The following is a 19,553-nucleotide window of genomic DNA, read 5'->3' as shown; positions in this document are numbered from 1 at the left end:
AATTCCATACATCAGGCCCGCGCCTCCGGCCGCAGGCCAAATGTGGCCCGCCAACGTTATTCCACCTGGCCTCGCAATAGACCAGGTGCCAACACCAGAATAGCTGACGACTCTAGCAAGGGAGCCGTGGGTGAAATGCCACGAGGACAAGGTGACAATGTCCATTTCAAAACATCAAAGTAGGTACATATTACTTGCGGCACTTGAAAACAGGGCCAACTATGATTTTTGTAGGGTGGAGCCAAAACTGACGTTGCCGATCCTTCCACAGACATATTAAATAATTTTAATATCTCCGGCCCCCAAGAATTGCCGCTTAGTAGGGTGGCTTATTGTCACTTGGTCGTGGTCATTGGGTAAGCTACGGCTATTGGTTACGCGTGCCATGACCCGACTTTGACATGTGGCAGTGCCGTCTTAACGCTTGGGCCCCACCCGGGCACGGCACGTGGGGCCCATAAGAAGAGGGGCCACAGAAAAATGAGAAGTAGTTGAATTTTTCGAGAATTCGGCTGGTAGAAAAACTACTTGGCCTGGGAGGAGGGGGGTCACCCATGATGCTCTTAAAACGGCTCTGGGTAGTGGTGGACCCTGTGCGGAGCAAAAATCAGAGAGGCTCCCGCGACTAGGGTCAATTTCAATCGAGTACTGTACGTCCATCTTCCCACTCCCTAATTCCGGTTACTGCACGCCTCTTCAATGCCTTTATTTAAAAACGATATACCGTATTCTCCTGCATTAACTGGCATGCCGGAAAATATCGAGGGAGCACCATCATGTCGGGAAATTCAAATCACAGATTTTGGAAAATTCTTAAATGTCTCTATTGTAAAAATTCATTGAATTGGCTAAATGCATACTGTGATCCTTATTTAGCCTCGCTTTTACCGGCATGCCGGGAACGGCCTAGACATTCAAAAATCTGGTGTCCCTGGAGTTTGGCGGCATGCCGGCTAATACGGGGTAATACGCACGGATCAGTTCCTTCATTCTCCACCAGAGGCGCTGTCTGCAGGCAAAATTTTTCTCAGGCCAACAGCATTGTTGCTTAGCGACCGTGTTTGTAAATAAACATTATTCGACAACAAAGCTTTCTTGATGACCTTGAGCAAGTTCAGGGCTCAACAATGTTGAGATATGACCTTCTACCACATCTGTCTGTTGTGCAACAATGAATCTCGAAATTCTTTGGAATTTTCCCACGCGCAACAATTGTTATTTTTTTTTCAAACAATGCAATTATACAAACAATATATAGAAAATATACATACGCGTTTAAACCTTTTATATTTCTTGAATGGAAACAGACAGAGCGGTAGAACACAGGTTGAATGTGATAACATAAACATGATTTAATCAGACAACATCATACTAATGCCCTCTAGTGTTACAGTTGAGAACTTTCTGGGGCCCCTCTTTTTCCTTCTCCGAAAACCTGCCCATCAGAGTAATGGTCTTTTAATAGGGCGGCTAGAACCGCATTAAAAGAAATCATGTTTCAACTTACAAATAAGAGTCAAACTCAATTATAACGACTTCGGTTACAACGATACCTGTGCTATAACGCGTTAGCGGTATCTAGATTTGCACAGTTGCGTCTGACAGGGCCCCGACCGGGCCCCTAGGACTCTGAGTCAAGAGAGAGAGAGAGAGGGAATTCAATTTATTCCGTACGACCTGGAACCTGAAAGCCGAGGCTATTTGATGTCAAGGAGTGTCCATAGGACGACTGGCAACGTCGAGGCCCCTACTCCCCATGTTTTCTTTTTGTCGGCACCTGTGATATATTCTGAAATTATTATTTTCATTCATAATATGAATTTTTTTATCAAGTTTGGAATTTGTTTTAATTTAATCTGAACCTTCACTAATTATGGAATTATTTCTTCCCTAAATTTAATTATGAAATTATTTCTCTCAATAATTATGGAATTATTTTTTTCAATAATTATGGAATTATTTATTTCAATAATTATGGAATTATTTATTTCAATAAATTAATTATGAATTCATTTCTTTCATAATTTAATTATGAAATTATTTCTCAATAATTATGGAATTATTTTTTTCTATAATATAATTATGAAATTATTTCTCAATAATTATGGAATTATTTTTTTCAATAATATAATTATGGAATTATTTTTTTCAATAATATAATTATGGAATTATTTTTTTCAATAATATAATTATGGAATTATTTATTTCAATAATTTAATTATGAAATTATTTTTTCAATAATTATAGAATTTTTCAATAATTATAGAATTTTTTCAATAATTATGGAATTATTTCTCTCATAATTTAATTATGAATTCATTTCTTTCAATAATTTAATTATTAAATTATTTTTCCAATAATTATAGAATTATTTCTTCAATAATTTAATTATGAAATTATTTCTCTCATTAGCTCTGAAATGTAATAATCTAAAAGAACTTTGGAAATAATTTCTTTCACCAATTCTGAAACACATTTTTTCATCGAAATATTTTTTTCCCAGAATTTCTATACATTCCATAACTATGTGAGCCTTTTCGTCAGCGGGCCATGTGGCAAAAAAGGCTTCGAGGGCCACGCACCCTTTCTTATGGCCTAATGAGTTGACCCTGATACGATTGCACCATTTGTTTTACAGGTCGCGACTTCCCTGCAATTCAAGATCGGTTGCGTAATTGCGATCATACTTTCAGTATTGACCATAGCCGTCCTAGTAATATGTTTTATCGACACCGGAGGTGGAGGCCAAATAGAGTACTGGCTGCCGTCCTACACGTCGACGTCGAAACTTGGGGCCTTCCGCCACGCAGCTGTGTCCATAGACGCCGCTGTTTGCACTCCCGTTGTCAAGTAAGTTATACTGTACTTCTGATACGCCTAGTTAATTTACATACCTGCTAGATTCGTCCACGTTGAAATAGCACTTGGTTTAAGCGTGGAAGGGCGATGTTCTCCTCCTGGTGGACCCCCAAGTCGCCGCCCCCCCCCGTCTACGGCCTTGCTGTATGAACCAAAATGTACAGATAGGGGTGAATTTATGGTTATCGCCACCTGTGAGCTGCGTAAATTTTGCCACCCTTCTCCCATCCGAGTCTAATTTTCTTGACCATTCATTTCTTAAATTTGCCGCCCTATACCAAGCCTAGACGCCCCCGCCTCTGTCTCTAAGTCACTATTTTGATCACTCACATATTTTGATCAACCACATTGTCTAGCTCACTCTTTTGGTCACTCAATGACCTGGTCCCTTCTTTTATAGCTCACTCTTTAAGTCACTCACTGACCTAGTCCTTTGCTCTCTACGTCACTGTTTTGGTCATTCACTGACCTAGTCTTTCCCTCTCTAGGTCACTCTTTTAGTTGCTCACTGACCTCGTTCCTTGCTCTCTAGGACACTTTTTAGGACACACTTCGACTTCACATGCTTGCTACTGCTCTAGGTGCCATTCTTTTGATCATTCACATGCTTGCTACTGCTCTAGGTGCCATTCTTTTGATCATTCACATGCTTGCTAACGCTCTAGGTCATTGTTTTTGGTCACTCATTGACCTGCTCTCTTGCACTATAGGTCGCTCTCATGCTCATGCATTCTGTAGGTCGCTAACTGACCTAGCTCCCTCGCTCTCTATGTAACTTTCGGGTTACTCCCACGCTAGCGATCTCTATAGGTTACTCAGTCACTAGGCAGAGGCGAATATGGTTTTGCTGCCTGCGGGGTTGTGCAAATTTTGCCGCCTCTCCGCCATTCAACTAATTTTCTTGACCATTCATTCCTGATATTTATTAGTTGCTTTACCGAACTTGCCACCGTGGGCTGTAGCTCGCTAAGCCCCCCCCCCCCCCACACACACACACACATGCAAATACGTATTGTGTGATTGACACAAGTACCGAAAGTCACGATCTAACAAGAGCATTTTAGCCAAGTCAATTTACTTTCGGAAAGCACAGTACCAAAACCTCATTATCACGAGGCTGCTCCACGACATTGTTTGTAAACCTGTGGGTCCACGAATCGCTGAGGGCTCCGTGAGCACTTCGTGATGGGCCCCGGGATCATTTCCGTTCAGTACCACGAATGACACATTCATTGCTGTGAAACTGTAGTTTATTACTTCCATTTTTTATGATATGCAAATTGCCAAAACAATGCACAGTAAACCCCCCCCCCCAACGGACACCCCTCAGATGCGGTTACCCCTCTTTTACGGCCAAATAATAATTTCCCAGTGTACAATAAAACTACACTTTACAAACCTTTGATTTTGACCCTTTTTTCACCCCTCTTTTACAGACGAATTTTTTTCCCACCGGTGTCCGTAAAAGAGAGGTTTTACTGTATTTTTGATTTTATGGTGGGTAGGGATTTGTTTGAAATTGACCTTCTCGGGGTGGCGGGGGTCCGCGATACACTAATTCTCCTACGGGGACCTGCGATATCAATAAAGGTTGGGAAACCCTTCCTTATATGACATTGATGTGCTTCCTGCCCCAGACCTCGAGCATGGGTCTGCCAACATAATCGGCCTCAAATTGCCTAGGTGTAGTCGTGCCCCTCCCCATCTTCCGAGGATGGGGTCTGACAAGGGCTCCATCTCCGGGGAACGGAAAAATTTTCATCAATTTTTTTTAATGCTATAAATTCAATGTAGAAGAGCCTCTGAGAGGTCTGGTATAGGAGCCCTGCTCCAGGATATGGGGCCACGAACGGGACTCAGTACTTTCTCCCAATCGTCGATTTCCCATTCGACGTCCTTGGCGTCTTTTTCTCGGGAGGGCGAATGGGGCACACATGCTAAGGGCTAAAAAATAATCCACTTTGCTCCCTCCTCTCACTGAATATCTTCAATGGTGTTTTAAAATTTCTTCTTGAAAAAACCCTTGAGGAATTGAAAAATGAGCAACGGCCTAAGTGGGGGCTCCCGTAAGTTCGTGTTTTGCCCAGGGCCCAGTTGCGTTATTTGGCCCAGGAGATCAAAAAAACAAAAATTGCATTGATAACCTTCATGTTATTTTTTTTTTTTTGCTAACATCTTTTACGACTATTATGATTATTATAGGCAAATACTGGAGAGGAACGGATCGGCCGTGGATGCGGCCATCGCCGGTCTGTTGTGTATGGGAGCCGTGAATCCTCAGAGCATGGGCCTCGGAGGCGGATTCCTCATGACAGTTTACAAGAGGTATAGTAACAACCAGTTTTTGAGCGATCTTAAATTGTTGTAAGGTACAGAGTGGGCAAAAAGACTGTAGCAACTAAAAATTGTTACCTTTTTAACTAAAGTTATCGTTTTTGGTGTGCGGTTGACTGACCTTGGCGAAATTCGACGAAAACTTTTAACCACACTTTTCTCTCTCTCTCCATCTTGGTCGCATAGTTGTCATTTTTCAAAGATGCTACACAAAATTTACGTATGGCCGTATTCATCGAAACTACCATCGCAGGTTTTGGATTGGCGATCGATACGGATTGGTTAAAATCCTCAATTTAACCAATCCGTTTCCATCTTTATTCCTTTCACCTGCGACTGTGGTTTAAACTGTGTTGGTGAACATGGCCGTTACTGTTCCTACTTCGGGTGACCCTACGTCCCGTATATTTTCACGTAATTTTGGTCATTCCGACATGTTTTGTGTGAAAATATCTCGTTTTTTCCCGCATGAAGCCTACTTGAATTTTAATTCATTACTGAAATCAAGGATTGAAATAATTTTTTAATTTCATCAATTTATCATATTATGGTAATTACAACGATAAATAAGAATATTCGTCTCTCACATTTGTCGTGTTGAACGTTTTATTTCGTGGAATTGATTTTAATTCATTGCAGTAATCCTTCATTTCCCAACAGTATGATAAAATTGGCGATATTTCCGTGATTTATGAAGCAGGAGGCGACTTTGCTTTGCTTTGGGATAATTTTTGGTTATAATTAGCAATGTACCGTATTTTCCCGTGTTTAAAACCCCAATTTCTCGTTTTTTTCTTATAAATATGGTCAGCCAGGTAGTAGTTGTACTCTGTAATCACCGCATGAGTTACTTTTTACTTTGGAGCTAGATGGCAGCATAAACAGTTTACAAATCAAACAGTAAAAACTCCCATTTCGGCTGTCGTCTGGTTCTTGATTTCGAATGCCTCCTTCTGATCCAAAAAAAATAACTGAACTTTTTGCTTGAACTTCCAGCTCAGTTTGTTGACTATGCTCGTAAGGAACTGAACTGAATGAAGTATTTTCAGTTTTACAAACCTTTGTTGACCATATTTTTTCGACAAAAATACGGAGATATATATGGGACAATAATGAGAACCTCCAAAAGTGATGCCAAAGGTGAGTAAAATTGCCAAATATTCCATAAATCACTGTAAAATCGGCAATTGCGGAAAATGAAGCACTACTGCAAATTGCGGTGGATTAACCACTTTTCTGTCAAGGACGTAATATTGCGTTCAAACGCCAGTGGAATGAGTTCAAAACAAGTTTTCTTTTCTCTCTCCTCCTCATCGGGAAACTTCATTGTAACCTTACGAAACAAAGCTGTTCTTTTTACCTCCGTTTGTTAGTATACTCCTACTAGAGTGTTTTTTCCACATAACCCTCTACTATATACATATAAGAGCGAAAGAGAACAGGTAGGGTGAGGGTGAAAAGAGAAACGTACTTCGTACCTACTCTCTTATCTGCTCATCTAGTATACTGTTTTCCTTTCGTTTGGTTTTTTCCCCTCCCCCCCCCCTCCTTTTACTTTCTTTTTCTTATCCTTTCCCCCCCCCACCCCCCTTTTCTAACGTGCGGTTAGGTTGGGACAAGGTTACCATATTTATCGCCGATTCGTGAAATAGAGATCATCCGAATTTATGGCCAATAGCTTCTAGTGAAGAGGTTAAAATGAATTCCATGATATAGAGCGTTAAACACGACAAATATGTAAGATGAATACTCTTATTTATACAGTTGTAATTATCGCAACATAATTTATGAGGAAAAATAATTTCAATCCTTGATTCCAATGCTCTGTTGAAAACACGCGAAAAACCGGAACATTTTTTCCAAAAGGTCCGGATGGTCAAAATCACGTGAAAATATAGAAAGGCCTGGGGGAATACGGGAAGTATGGTCACCTTTATACTCACTGGAACTTCATCGTCTCTCCAAAAGAGTCACTTTTATTTTTTAAATTAGATGGCAGCACCGAGAGTATATAACATCAGTAAAGCCGGGTTTCTCTAGGAATAGGTTTGTTGCGCAGCGCGAACCGAATTAGACTATTAGACTATTTCGCGCCGACAGAAACAAGTCACATATTAACAATACATATAAACAAGTCACGCTACGCGTTTGTGTTTTCCTAGCGAGGCGTATCAGATCAGGGCGGCTATGGCTTTGGCATCAGCTACTCTGTTGTCTGCACGCTCCGGTTTGAAGGGAAGGGAAAGAAAACACACAGGAGTGAAGAGAATATCGGCAAAACTGCGGCGCACGACGCATTTGACTCCTCCAGAAGCAGTCGGCCAATCACGCCCGACGTAAAGCGCTGTCGTCAGGCGTATTGCGCTCTGTAGGAAAACAGTCACGCTGCTTTTCTAACTGGTGAGTGGACGGCGTGTCGCGCTGGGCGAATCACGTTGCGCGGCACAGGAAACCCGCTCCTAGGAAAACCCGGCTTTAGGGACCGTTCAAGTATTACGTCATCATCAATGGGGGGGGGGGGGGTTCCGATTTGCTGACTTTTGACAAGGAGGGAGGGGATTTGGATAGTGCATACGTCATCAACCCCCCTTTATGAAAATATGAGTTAGGATTCAGAGGTTCTGATGACGAAATGTTTCTGACAAGGGGGGGAGGGGGGGGGGGGGTTCAAAAATGGCTCAAAATTTGCTTACGTAATACTTGAACGGCCCCTAACAACTGTCACTTTAAGCCGAGTTTTCCTAGGAGCAGATTTACTGTGCCTCTTGCAACGTGAATCGCCCAGCGCAACACGCCGTCCACTGATCAATAAAAAAAGCGGTATGACTGTTTTTCTTACAGAGCGCAATATAGCTCAACGACAGCGCCTAAATAAAGCCGGGTTTTCCTAGGATCAGGCGTTTTGCGCTGCGTGAACCAAACTGGATCATTTCGCGTCGGCAGAAACGTGTTGCATAATCGGACGAGGCGTTAGTGTTTTCCTTGCGTGGCGCATCAGCTCAGGGCGGCTATATAGTATATGGCCCTGGCATCAGCTCGTCTGTATACTTTGGTTTGAAGGGAAGGAAAGCCGGGTTTTCTCAGGAGTAGAATTTCTGCGCCATGTGCAGCGTGAAAATGCTGATTGGTTAAAAGCCTGAAATTCAGGTTTTTTGACCAATCAGCGTTTTCACGCTGCACACAGCGCAGAAATTCTATTCCTAGCAAAATCCAGCTTAAGATCGGTGAAACGCGTGCCGCACGACGCATTCGACTCCTCCAGAAGCAGTCAGCCAATCACGCCTGACGTAAAGCGCTGTCGTGAGCTACGTTGCGCTCTGTAGAAAAACACTCATTACTAAACAGTTACTAAAAGTAGTATAATACTACTTTTCTTCTTGGTGAGTGGACGGCGTGTCGCGCTGGGCAATTCACGTTGCACGCGGCACAGAGAACCTGTTCCTAAGAAAACCCGGCTTTACGCCGGGCGTGATTGGCCAATTGCTTCTGGAGGAGTCGAATGTGTCGTTGCGTTCCACTGATCTTCCCTTCAAATCGGAGCATGCTGACGACAGTGTAGCTGACGCCAGGGCCATGTAATATATATAGTCTCCCTGATCTGATGCGTCACTCTAGGAAAACACAAACGCGTAGTGTGATTACGTAACACGTTTCTGCCGACGCGAAATGATCCAGTTCGGCGCAAAAAACCTATTCCTAGTGAAAACCCGGCTATCTGGTTCGTTATTTCCAACATCTACTCACATGTCAAAAAAGTAGCTGAACGTTAGTTTCGTTTTCCAGTTCAGTTTGTTGACTTTGCTGTGAAGGAACCGAACTGAACGGAAAATTCTGACCAGAACTTCATATCACCACATGAGTCAACCTTGCTTTTGAAATTAGATGGCAGCACCAACAGTAAATGCGACGGCTCTAGGGGTCGTTCACTGACGTTGTCTCTTGCTCTCTGGGACACTCTTTTGGTCATTCACATGATTGTAAACGCTCTAAGTTACTCTCTTGGTCGCCAACGGACGTGATGCTTCTCTCAGCTATCACTCTTTTGGTCACTAACATGCTTGCAAACATTCTAGGTCGCTCACTCTCTTGGTCACTCACATGCTTACAAGCTCTCTTGGTCACTCACGTGCTTACAAGCTCTCTTGGTCACTCACATGCTTACAAGCTCTCCTGGTCACTCACGTGCTTACAAGCTCTCTTGGTCACTCACGTGCTTACAAGCTCTCTTGGTCACTCACGTGCTTACAAGCTCTCTTGGTCACTCACGTGCTTACAAGCTCTCTTGGTCACTCACGTGCTTACAAGCTCTCTTGGTCACTCACATGCTTACAAGCTCTCTTGGTCACTTACGTGCTTACAAGCTCTTGGTCACTAACACGCTTGTAAAACGCTAGGTCACTAACACGCTTGTAAAATGCTAGGTCACTCACTGACGTTATCCCTTGCTGTATAGGTCACTCACTGACGTTATCCCTTGCTGTATAGGTCACTCACTGACGTTGTCCCTTGCTGTATAGGTCACTCACTGACGTTGTCCCTTGCTGTATAGGTCACTCACTGACGTTGTCCCTTGCTGTATAGGTCACTCACTGACCCGATCTTGAGGTGGATTTATGCCGCCGTACGCGACACAAATTCTCTGCCCCCCTTTCCTCTTCCCATTGTACTAATGTTTTAGATAATTCATTCCTCAAATTAGTTACCACCCTCAGAATTTTGCCGCCCTTCTTTCACCAACCGCACCTGGTAAGTACGGAAATTTCTACATTTTCTATGAATTTCTGAAGTTTCCGTTGTCTTTCTGCCCGCACTGTACGTGTGAATGACCATCACTACCACCGCGATCAGTAATATCTTTTATTTTGAAGAGATACGGGAGAAGCTCATTTCTTTGACGCTCGAGAGGTGGCGCCACTGACTGCCACAGAAGACATGTTCAAGGGAAACTCCACTTCTTCCGAAATAGGTATGTCACCATACTATTTGAAGTGTAATTTTCTGTCTCAGGGAAGGGAACATCGATCAGGGCCGCAACTAGATGCTTGGTCAGCCGGGGCAAGCAGGCATTGCAAAAGGGCATTGACAGCCTTTTGTAATCTTAAAGAGGAGGTCAAAGGGTGAAATTTGCGCCTTCTCTAGTCCGGGGCACTAGACCCACCTGCGTATAAACAAACCTTACATTCCTAGATACATTATAAGGAATTTAGCGCATCGTGATTGGTGAACCCCGTCAATAACACTCGAAATACTTGGCGAAATTTATATTTGGCGAAGTTGAGTGGTGTATTTTTTTCCTCTAACGTTATATTTACTCACGTGGTTGCAGGTGGTTTTTTCCGATTCTTGTTTTAAACTTCATTGATTTGTTTTATTAACTTCTCAAAAAGGCCCTTTTAAGGGCCAAATTAATTTTTTCAATGGAGTTTTTGAGTTTCCAACATCTTTTGTGAATAAGATCGTGGAAGAGAAGCACAAGCTGAGCTCCACTGTAGCGCCAACTAAAACGCGCCTGTAGCGAGTAAACGGTCCGCCCCCTCATGACGTCTTTCTTGCCCGCTGGTTGTAACCAATCACCGTGTGCTAATGCCTCTTGTGATGCTAAGAATGTAAGGATTGTAATTACGTGACCTCCCCCCCCCCCCCTTCATAGTTGCGGCCCTGCATCGGATAGCATTGTGTATTGACTGAAAGAATGATTCATGACAACCATTCGTTTGTCCACAAGGTCCTCTGTCCATCGCCGTCCCTGGCGAAATCGCTGGTTACCAGTTGGCGCACGACATGTTCGGATACCTGAACTGGACCGAGCTGTTCGAACCGACGATCAGGATGTGCAGGGAAGGCATCGCTGTCACCAAGCACCTGGACAAGTTCCTCAAGATATACTCTGAGAAGATTAAAGAGCGGGAACCAATGAGGTAATTGTCTGCTGTCCCGCCCTGTGTTAACGGACCTGCACGTGGTACGTGAAATGACGCTTTTTGAATCGTATATTTTCTTGATTCTCACCACCAGGAGGATTTTCGTCAACAACGTCACGGGTGAAGTCTTCAAAGAAGGAGACATCATATACAGGAATGACCTGGCGGAGACACTGCAGACATTATCAGTGGAAGGTGCGAAAGCCCTGCATGATTCGACGAGGCCGCTAGCGAGATCGTTCCTGCGAGACCTCAAGGACATGGGTGAGGAATTTGACTGATCTTCCCATTGCTGTAACTTTAAGCAGAGGCCACCCGTGGGCTACACAATTTTGCCTCCCTTCTCCGGTTCTAGTCTTTCTTGACTACTCATTTCAATTTGCCGTCCTGAGCCATAGCTCGCTTAGCTCCCTCCCCCTGAAAAAAAGCCGCTGTCTCTAAGTCACTCTTGCTTGCTTATTTCTTGGTCACTCTTTCAGTCACTCATGCTTGCCTTTTTCTTGGTCACTCTTTTAGTTACTCATGCTTGAATGCTTGATTTTTTCTCTTGGTCAATCTTTTGGTCCTACACTGACCTAGTCCTTCGCTCTCAAAGAAACTCTTTTGGTCAATCCCATGCTCACACACTCTCTAGGTCAGTCTTTTGGTCGCTCACTGACTTCGTACCTTGCTCTCTAGGTCACTCGTTTGGTCACTCACTCGCAGAGGCGGATATACAAATTTTGCCGCCCTTCTCTTATAATATTCTACTAATTTATTTTATTGTCTTGTCTCTATCACTCATCCCTCAAATTTACCGTTTCTACGAACTTGCCGCCCTGGGCTATAGCCAGCTAAGCCCCCTTCCCCAACCTGTGAATACGCCTCTGACTGTACGTGTGCGTGTCTTGTTTCCATGAGTTTTCTTGATGAAACAACCCCTATTGACTACAACCGATTATTTTCTAGGTAGTATCATAGGTAAAGAGGACATGGAGAAATACAGAGTCCGCACGACGCCTCCCGTCAAAGTCGTCCTAAGGAACAACGACACCCTGTATTCAGCACCCATACCGGGTAGCGGAAGTCTGTTGGGTTTCATGCTCAAGGTCATGGACGGGTACGGGTTCTCGACGGACACCCCGAGGAACAAGACCGAGTCCGTGCTATACCTGCACAGGATGATCGAGACGTTCAAGTTCGCGTACGCCAAGAGGCGCGACCTGGAGGACGATCTCGTGGCGATGAAACCGGTACGAGCCTAAATTATGATATTATATACGACGTGATTTTTTTTCAGCCCCTCTCCCCCCCCCCCCCCCCCCCAAAAGACTCCCACCATCTATATTCATGTTGTGCCTCTTTTCTTTTTTTTGTAGCTCGTGGACGAGTTCTTATCCGACGACCACGCTGATTTCGTGCGATTCAAGATCGACGACGACCACGTCTTGCCGAATCTCACCGATTACGGGTTCAAAGAAGACGACTCCTTCGCCGAGGATCACGGGACGGCCCACCTGTCCATCGTCGCGCCCAATGGCGATGCCGTCACCGCTACAAGCACAGTCAATGTCTAGCGAGTAGCATTATTATCTATACAAGCTGCCCTGGAGCATTACCGCCAAATATGAGAGAGGGCATATTTGGCGCAAATCGCAACGCATTCACTTCTTACGTACGGGTTTGAGTCCCAATATATGCGGGACGGACGGCGATTGTCAGCCCCCCCTTTTCCCCATGCCGGCACTTCTGGGATCCAGGGCAGTATGTGGGACGGATGACGATTGTCAGTGCCCCCCCCTTTCCCCCCCACCTCTGGCAATCCAGGGCAATAAGTACGTCTGAGAGGGTAAATTGGTGGGAGTAAAGGGCATACGGTGAGTACACGTTTCCCTTTTACGGAACATAACCAATGTTTACCAGCCCCCTGCGACCCAAGTTTGGGTCGTGATCCATGAGGTTAAGAACCCCCGGGTTCAAACCTATTCGTACGTCAACAATGAATGGATCTGTGAGCGACTGAAGTGACAGCGAATGTGTTGGTGAATGATCTAGCGAAAAAGTTAGTGAGCGAACGTATGGGTGACCGAGTGATAGTGTGATCGATTGAATGAATGACCGTATAAAAGACCTAGTGATTGGGTGACTGACCGAGTAAGTGAGTAACTATATTATTATTATCGATCGAGAGAGTGGGTGAGGTACCTACCGAGTAAGCGATTGAGGGAGTTCCCGGTTGAGTGGGTAAATGAGTGAGTTATTGAGCGAACTGATGAGTGAATGGAGTGAGTGACAATATGTACGACTGAGTGAGGGGTGAGTTAACGCATGCGTGACTCACCAGCACCCTTTTGCTCACTGGCTCACTCGCATGCGCATCGACTCGCCCACCTGCTCATCCATTCACTCACTACGTCACTTTGTCGATGCATTGTTTGTCGGTGAATTGCCTTGTCAGTGAATAATTGCGTCACGGTCCCGGGTTCGAACCCAAGGGAGGATATAAATCAGATATTTCCCTAACGAACTTGAGGCGACCACCGATAGACAGTGCGCCTTCATTTCCAACCCATCTCATTAATGGCAGTAAATTGCAATATAGCGATATGTCCAGAGTTGGTGTTTGATGAAGTAGTAGTGATGGTGAAATAATTTCTCGCAGAGGTAAATTTTCTTTTTCGGTGACCGAAGAACCAAAAAGGAAAAAAAGTGAGGGATAACCCCAGCCCCCACCCTCCATAATTGCCTGTGATTGAAAGAAATTTCAAAGCTGCCATATTTTGGTGATTTCTGAAGTGAGGGTGATGCACATACCCCCCCCCCTTCCTCCGCCCCGCACTAATAAGTGGGTTGCGACACCTGAGAATTCCCTTGGCAAAAAGTGTTCGACTTGACGATTTATGCAAACCCCCCTCTCATTTTGGCCGGTAGATTTATCTGGGACACTTTTTATAATCAGATGCTGTATGAGTCCATGAAAGCATTCTTGTGTATGATGTGAATTTTTAGTGATCATTTATCGTGAATTTTCTTTTTGGTTTCTACCAGCTTTGGGAGTCTGGAGATGTCACCTTCAACGGGAATCCTTCTCAACGACGAGATGGACGATTTTTCATCGCCCGACGTGACGTCGTACTTCGACGTGGCGCCTTATTCTCACAACAGGATCCGTCCTGGACGTCGACCCATGTCGTCCATGTGCCCGACTGTAATCGTCGGCTCGGATGGAAGCGTTCGGATGGCTATAGGAGCCAACGGCGGCACCAAAATCACGACGGGAGTTCTTCAGGTACGAATGAGCCTTAACACACACTCTAATAATTTCAATGTTTCTCACGTATGATTATTATCAATGTTCCTCACGTATGATTATTATCAGTGTTTCTCACGTATGATTATTATCAATGTTCCTCACGTATTATTATTATCAATGTTCCTCACGTATGATTATTATCAATGTTTCTCACGTATTATTATTATCAATGTTCCTCACGTATGATTATTATCAGTGTTTCTCACGTATGATTATTATCAATGTTCCTCACGTATTATTATTATCAATGTTCCTCACGTATGATTATTATCAATGTTTCTCACGTATTATTATTATCAATGTTCCTCACGTATGATTATTATCAGTGTTTCTCACGTATGATTATTATCAATGTTCCTCACGTATTATTATTATCAATGTTCCTCACGTATGATTATTATCAATGTTTCTCACGTATTATTATTATCAATGTTCCTCACGTATGATTATTATCAGTGTTCCTCACGTATGATTATTATCAGCGTTTCTCACGTATGATTATTATCAATGTTCCTCACGTATGATTATTATCAATGTTCCTCACGTATTATTATTATCAATGTTCCTCACGTATGATTATTATCAGTGTTCCTCACGTATGATTATTATCAGCGTTTCTCACGTATGATTATTATCAATGTTCCTCACGTATGATTATTATCAATGTTCCTCACGTATTATTATTATCAATGTTCCTCACGTATGATTATTATCAGTGTTCCTCACGTATGATTATTATCAGTGTTTCTCACGTATGATTATTATCAATGTTCCTCACGTATGATTATTATCAATGTTTCTCACGTATTATTATTATCAATGTTCCTCACGTATGATTATTATCAGTGTTCCTCACGTATGATTATTATCAGTGTTCCTCACGTATGATTATTATCAGTGTTTCTCACGTATGATTATTATCAATGTTCCTCACGTATGATTATTATCAATGTTTCTCACGTATTATTATTATCAATGTTCCTCACGTATGATTATTATCAGTGTTTCTCACGTATGATTATTATCAATGTTCCTCACGTATGATTATTATCAATGTTCCTCACGTATGATTATTATCAGTGTTCCTCACGTATGATTATTATCAGTGTTCCTCACGTATGATTATTATCAATGTCCCTCACGTATGATTATTATCAGTGTTCCTCACGTATGATTATTATCAGTGTTCCTCACGTATGATTATTATCAGTGTTTCTCACGTATGATTATTATCAATGTTCCTCACGTATGATTATTATCAATGTTTCTCACGTATTATTATTATCAATGTTCCTCACGTATGATTATTATCAGTGTTCCTCACGTATTATTATTATCAATGTTCCTCACGTATGATTATTATCAGTGTTCCTCACGTATGATTATTATCAATGTCCCTCACGTATGATTATTTTCAATGTTTCTCACGTATGATTATTATCAGTGTTTCTCACGTATGATTATTATCAATGTTTTTCCCCCCGAATTGCAGGTCATAACGCGGAATCTGTTCTTGAAAGAAGACATCAAAGAAGCCATCGATGCCCCGAGGTTTCATCACCAATTGCAACCGAATACCATCCTCAGCGAAGACAACTTCCGCAAGGTAGCAAATTTTACCGTTTTGCTGTCTGTGTTTTTTTGGCAACATTTGGACGGAACAACTAACGTTTCATGTACGAGTTGAAGAAAATGGTATTACTAACCCGGATGAAACTAGGATTACCGATCCCGATATTCTTATTGACGAGCGGCTTAGGATTTCCGGATATTGTTCAGTCAACAGCATCTTTAGCATAAGGCCTCGTGAGAGAGAGCTCGTGATGTCACTGAAGAAGGTCATCTCGCCTATAGCCATAGGATATACTAAAAAAAGGTAAATATGGCGCATGCGTCGGCCTGCTATATCCAATGGCTATAGGTGAGATGACTTTCTTCAGTGACGTCACGAGCAGTTGTGGTGGTCATAGTGATGGTCCCCGCGTGGCCGGCTGAAGTTGGGGCTTTCTGTGGTTCCCAACTTCAAGGTGCAAGTGCGAGCCGATCTCCCCGTTAACAAGTCTCGCCGCAGAGAGAGCAACAGGCCTATAAACAGTACAAACATTCAATCATTGCACTCACTTCACTTCTGAAATATAGATGGCTGCACTGAAAAATCAGACACAACCCTCAGATGCGCACTCAGACTGTTAGGTATACACACTTCCGGCACGATTTACTAGGTAGTGATTCTAACGGTAGTGCCACGGCTAATTACCCATGGCGATAGACCTGAGTTGTGCTCGGTTTGAAAGAAAGAGAAAGTGACGTCACGAGCTTCGCGCGGAAACCTTCTGCTATAGATAGTATTGGTTCAGCGGTGGTTTTTCTAACTATTTTTGCCCCGATAACCAATGTTTTTAGATGGCCCTAATTCTATTGACGAATTTTTGAAGTATTCATACTTTATTTAGTGCATTTTGTCCATAATATTTCACTCTTGAAAGCTTTACTTTTTCACAGTTCTCTGTGCGCCCCCCCCCCTCCCTTCTGCTTGATTTTCACCTGCGGTCCCCTAATAATATCTCAGAACGACAAGGGGGTGGGCCATAAGCCCCTTTCTCCCGGTTGAGAACCACTGCACTGGGGGTTTAAATCTCATCACCCCGAGAGGATGCGCGGGTCGTGCCCGGGAACGGCCCCATACGTTAAAATGGCTCTACATATTCCTAGATGATTCCGATTCGTACTTGCGCGCGCCCTACCTTGCTAGGAAATTTGTTCACGTATTTCTGGAATAAAAGATCCTGAAAACCGGAAAAAAAATCTCCTTTTTTTTTTTCAATGCTGTACAATAAGGCTAATGATGTTAATCGAATACATGTTGGGAACATGAAGAATTCATGAAATAATACGTGATGAAAAGTGTTCCTGTAAATCAGTGTTTCCCAAAATGGGCAATATCGCCCCCTGGTGGGCGATGGAATGGTCCGGGGGAGCGATAGAAGCTAATAAGGGTATAATACAGGACCCTATGGGTTCACTTGAGTTCGGGGGGGGGCGATGGAGAAAACAATTTTTGATGAAGGGGGGTGATGGAACAAAAAGTTTGAGAAACTATGCTGTAAATGGCAATTTAAAAGTAATTTCTTTTTCCAATTGCGTGTATTTGACTATATAATATATATATTGCGTATATTACCACTACCTCCTGTATATAGGAGGTAGTGATATTACTCACTCTATTTTTTTTCTCTCTCTCCCGGCCAGGATTTGTTGGACGAACTGAGGAAAAAAGGCCACGAGGTCAAGGATTTCGGCACCGGGATGGTCGGGATCGTGATGGCTATCGCGAGGGGACAGGATGGACAGCTCTACGCGAATTCCGATTACCGCAAAGGGGGCGACGTCGATGGCTTCTGAAGGCGATCACGATTCCGTCGACTAATACGCTGCAAAGAAATGTTTCAGGAAATTAATCATTATATGAACAAATGAAGTCACTCGTATCATCCCCCTACTGCTGCGTGGACGAAACGTTTATGTACAGGGTGTGCATAATTGAAGTTCACCTATTCGTAGCTGTTTGTAGTCGTAAATATCGGTCAAAGTTATGGATCCTTGGAAACGCCTTAGTGAAGGGGGTGGTGAAATTAAAAATTGAGAGCAAAATAAATTATTTCATCACTAGAGGGTGTTTGGTACAAAAACCGCAGTTTAAAAAAAAATGCAGAGATTTTCGGTCTTCGAAATTGGGTTCTATTCATTAAAAGGCTTCTAAGTTTTCATACTTTCCTAATGAATGATTAGAAGCTGTAGACAGCTCCGAACATGCTAACCTCAATTATAGACAGCCTGTGTATGATTCGATCAAATGAAACCCGTTCGAGTCGATTACTGATACAAACGGCAAGTTCCAATTTCCAAAAAGCATCCGAACAACATGTGGACCTCAGATACCTCATTCATACTGCAAGGGGGTTGTACAATTATTGAAATAAAAAAATTCCATGTTTCTAAGTGCAATCAATATTCGCTGAAACATTTTGAATTCAAAAACCGGAGAAAAGTTGGGGAGGAGGGAAACCACATAATGCGGTAAAAAAGACGTTTTCTGTTAGTTTACGTTGTTCCCTCCCCCCCCTCCCAATCGTCAATCCGGTTTTCGAATTCGAATATCTCAGTGAATATTGCACTTGGAAACGTGGCATTGTTTTTGTTGGCATCAGGAGAAACAAAAAAAAAGTGTCTTAAGTCTACAAGTTATTTGGATACGTTTTCTGATTGTTAGCATGCCTCTAAGATCAACGGTTTGCCAGTAATTTGTGGTGCGTGCTGTTAGCTATGCACCCCCCCCCCCCCGCCGTGTTTCCTGAGTGTCAAGTAAAAATATTGCAATGAAACCTCGCTATAACGATACTCGATAATGATAAATCCCTCTACAACGATATATATTTTTTTTCAAATCTTGTTTGGAATTGTCTATAGTCTAATATCAAACACTTCTCGATACAACGATATCCTGTACTACGATAAATCCCTCTGTAACGATATTTTTTTTAAGAGGTTTTGAAGCCGCTACAACGATATTTCTTTGTATTTCGCTCAAAATCGTCTTGAATTTAAAATTTCCATCTTCTCGCCACTTGTTTTCATTCTTCCAAGAGAGCATCTGACAACATCGGTGTGTTTTGCAACCACATGATCACCGAAAATGTTGATACAGAGAAAGTCGCAATATCAACATCTTTAAGGCCAGGATTACACTATAAAAGTTTTGTTAAAGTTCTTTTATAAAACTTGAAAAATGCAACCAATAACCTTATCGATTATATTCGAGTGAATGTAACCAATAGGATTATTGGTGGTTGCTTTTTTTGTTTTCAAATTATGTAAAAGATCTTTTATTAAACTTTTACAGTGTAATCTCGGCCTAAAACCAGAATTACACTGTAAAAGTTTCATAAAGTCCTTTTATAAAACATGAAAGATTTAACCATTAAGTTTATCGGTGGCATTTGCTCGAATGTAACCTATGAGTTTTATTGGTTGGATTTTTTAAGTTTTTTAAGAGATTTTATCAAACTTTTAGAATGAAATACTGTCCCAAGGCCACGATTACACTATAAAAGTTTGATAACAGTCCTTTTATAAAACTTGAAAAATGC

General features: G+C 42.6%; 1 protein-coding gene across 1 annotated transcript; it reads left to right on the top strand.

The window, feature by feature from the left end:
* The first annotated feature begins 747 nt into the window (after positions 1 to 747).
* LOC149079694 (scoloptoxin SSD14-like) lies at positions 748 to 18,617 on the top strand. The gene is made up of 11 exons (XM_089239929.1): positions 748 to 828; positions 2,639 to 2,850; positions 5,062 to 5,184; positions 10,062 to 10,159; positions 10,919 to 11,111; positions 11,209 to 11,378; positions 12,063 to 12,346; positions 12,473 to 12,666; positions 14,139 to 14,382; positions 15,899 to 16,012; positions 17,656 to 18,617. The coding sequence occupies exons 1-11, from the start codon at positions 748 to 750 to the stop codon at positions 17,806 to 17,808; spliced, it is 1,866 nt and encodes a 621-aa protein (XP_089096055.1). The 3' UTR covers positions 17,809 to 18,617.
* The last annotated feature ends 936 nt before the right edge of the window (positions 18,618 to 19,553 follow it).

Source organism: Pholcus phalangioides, unplaced genomic scaffold (assembly GCF_987345545.1).
Source record: "Pholcus phalangioides strain wild (caught in Gottingen) unplaced genomic scaffold, Ppha-v1.0 ptg000012l_1, whole genome shotgun sequence".
Classification (NCBI taxonomy): domain Eukaryota; kingdom Metazoa; phylum Arthropoda; class Arachnida; order Araneae; family Pholcidae; genus Pholcus; species Pholcus phalangioides.
The sequence above is the reverse complement of the archived record's forward strand: the minus strand, read 5'-3'. Positions and strand labels throughout refer to the sequence as shown.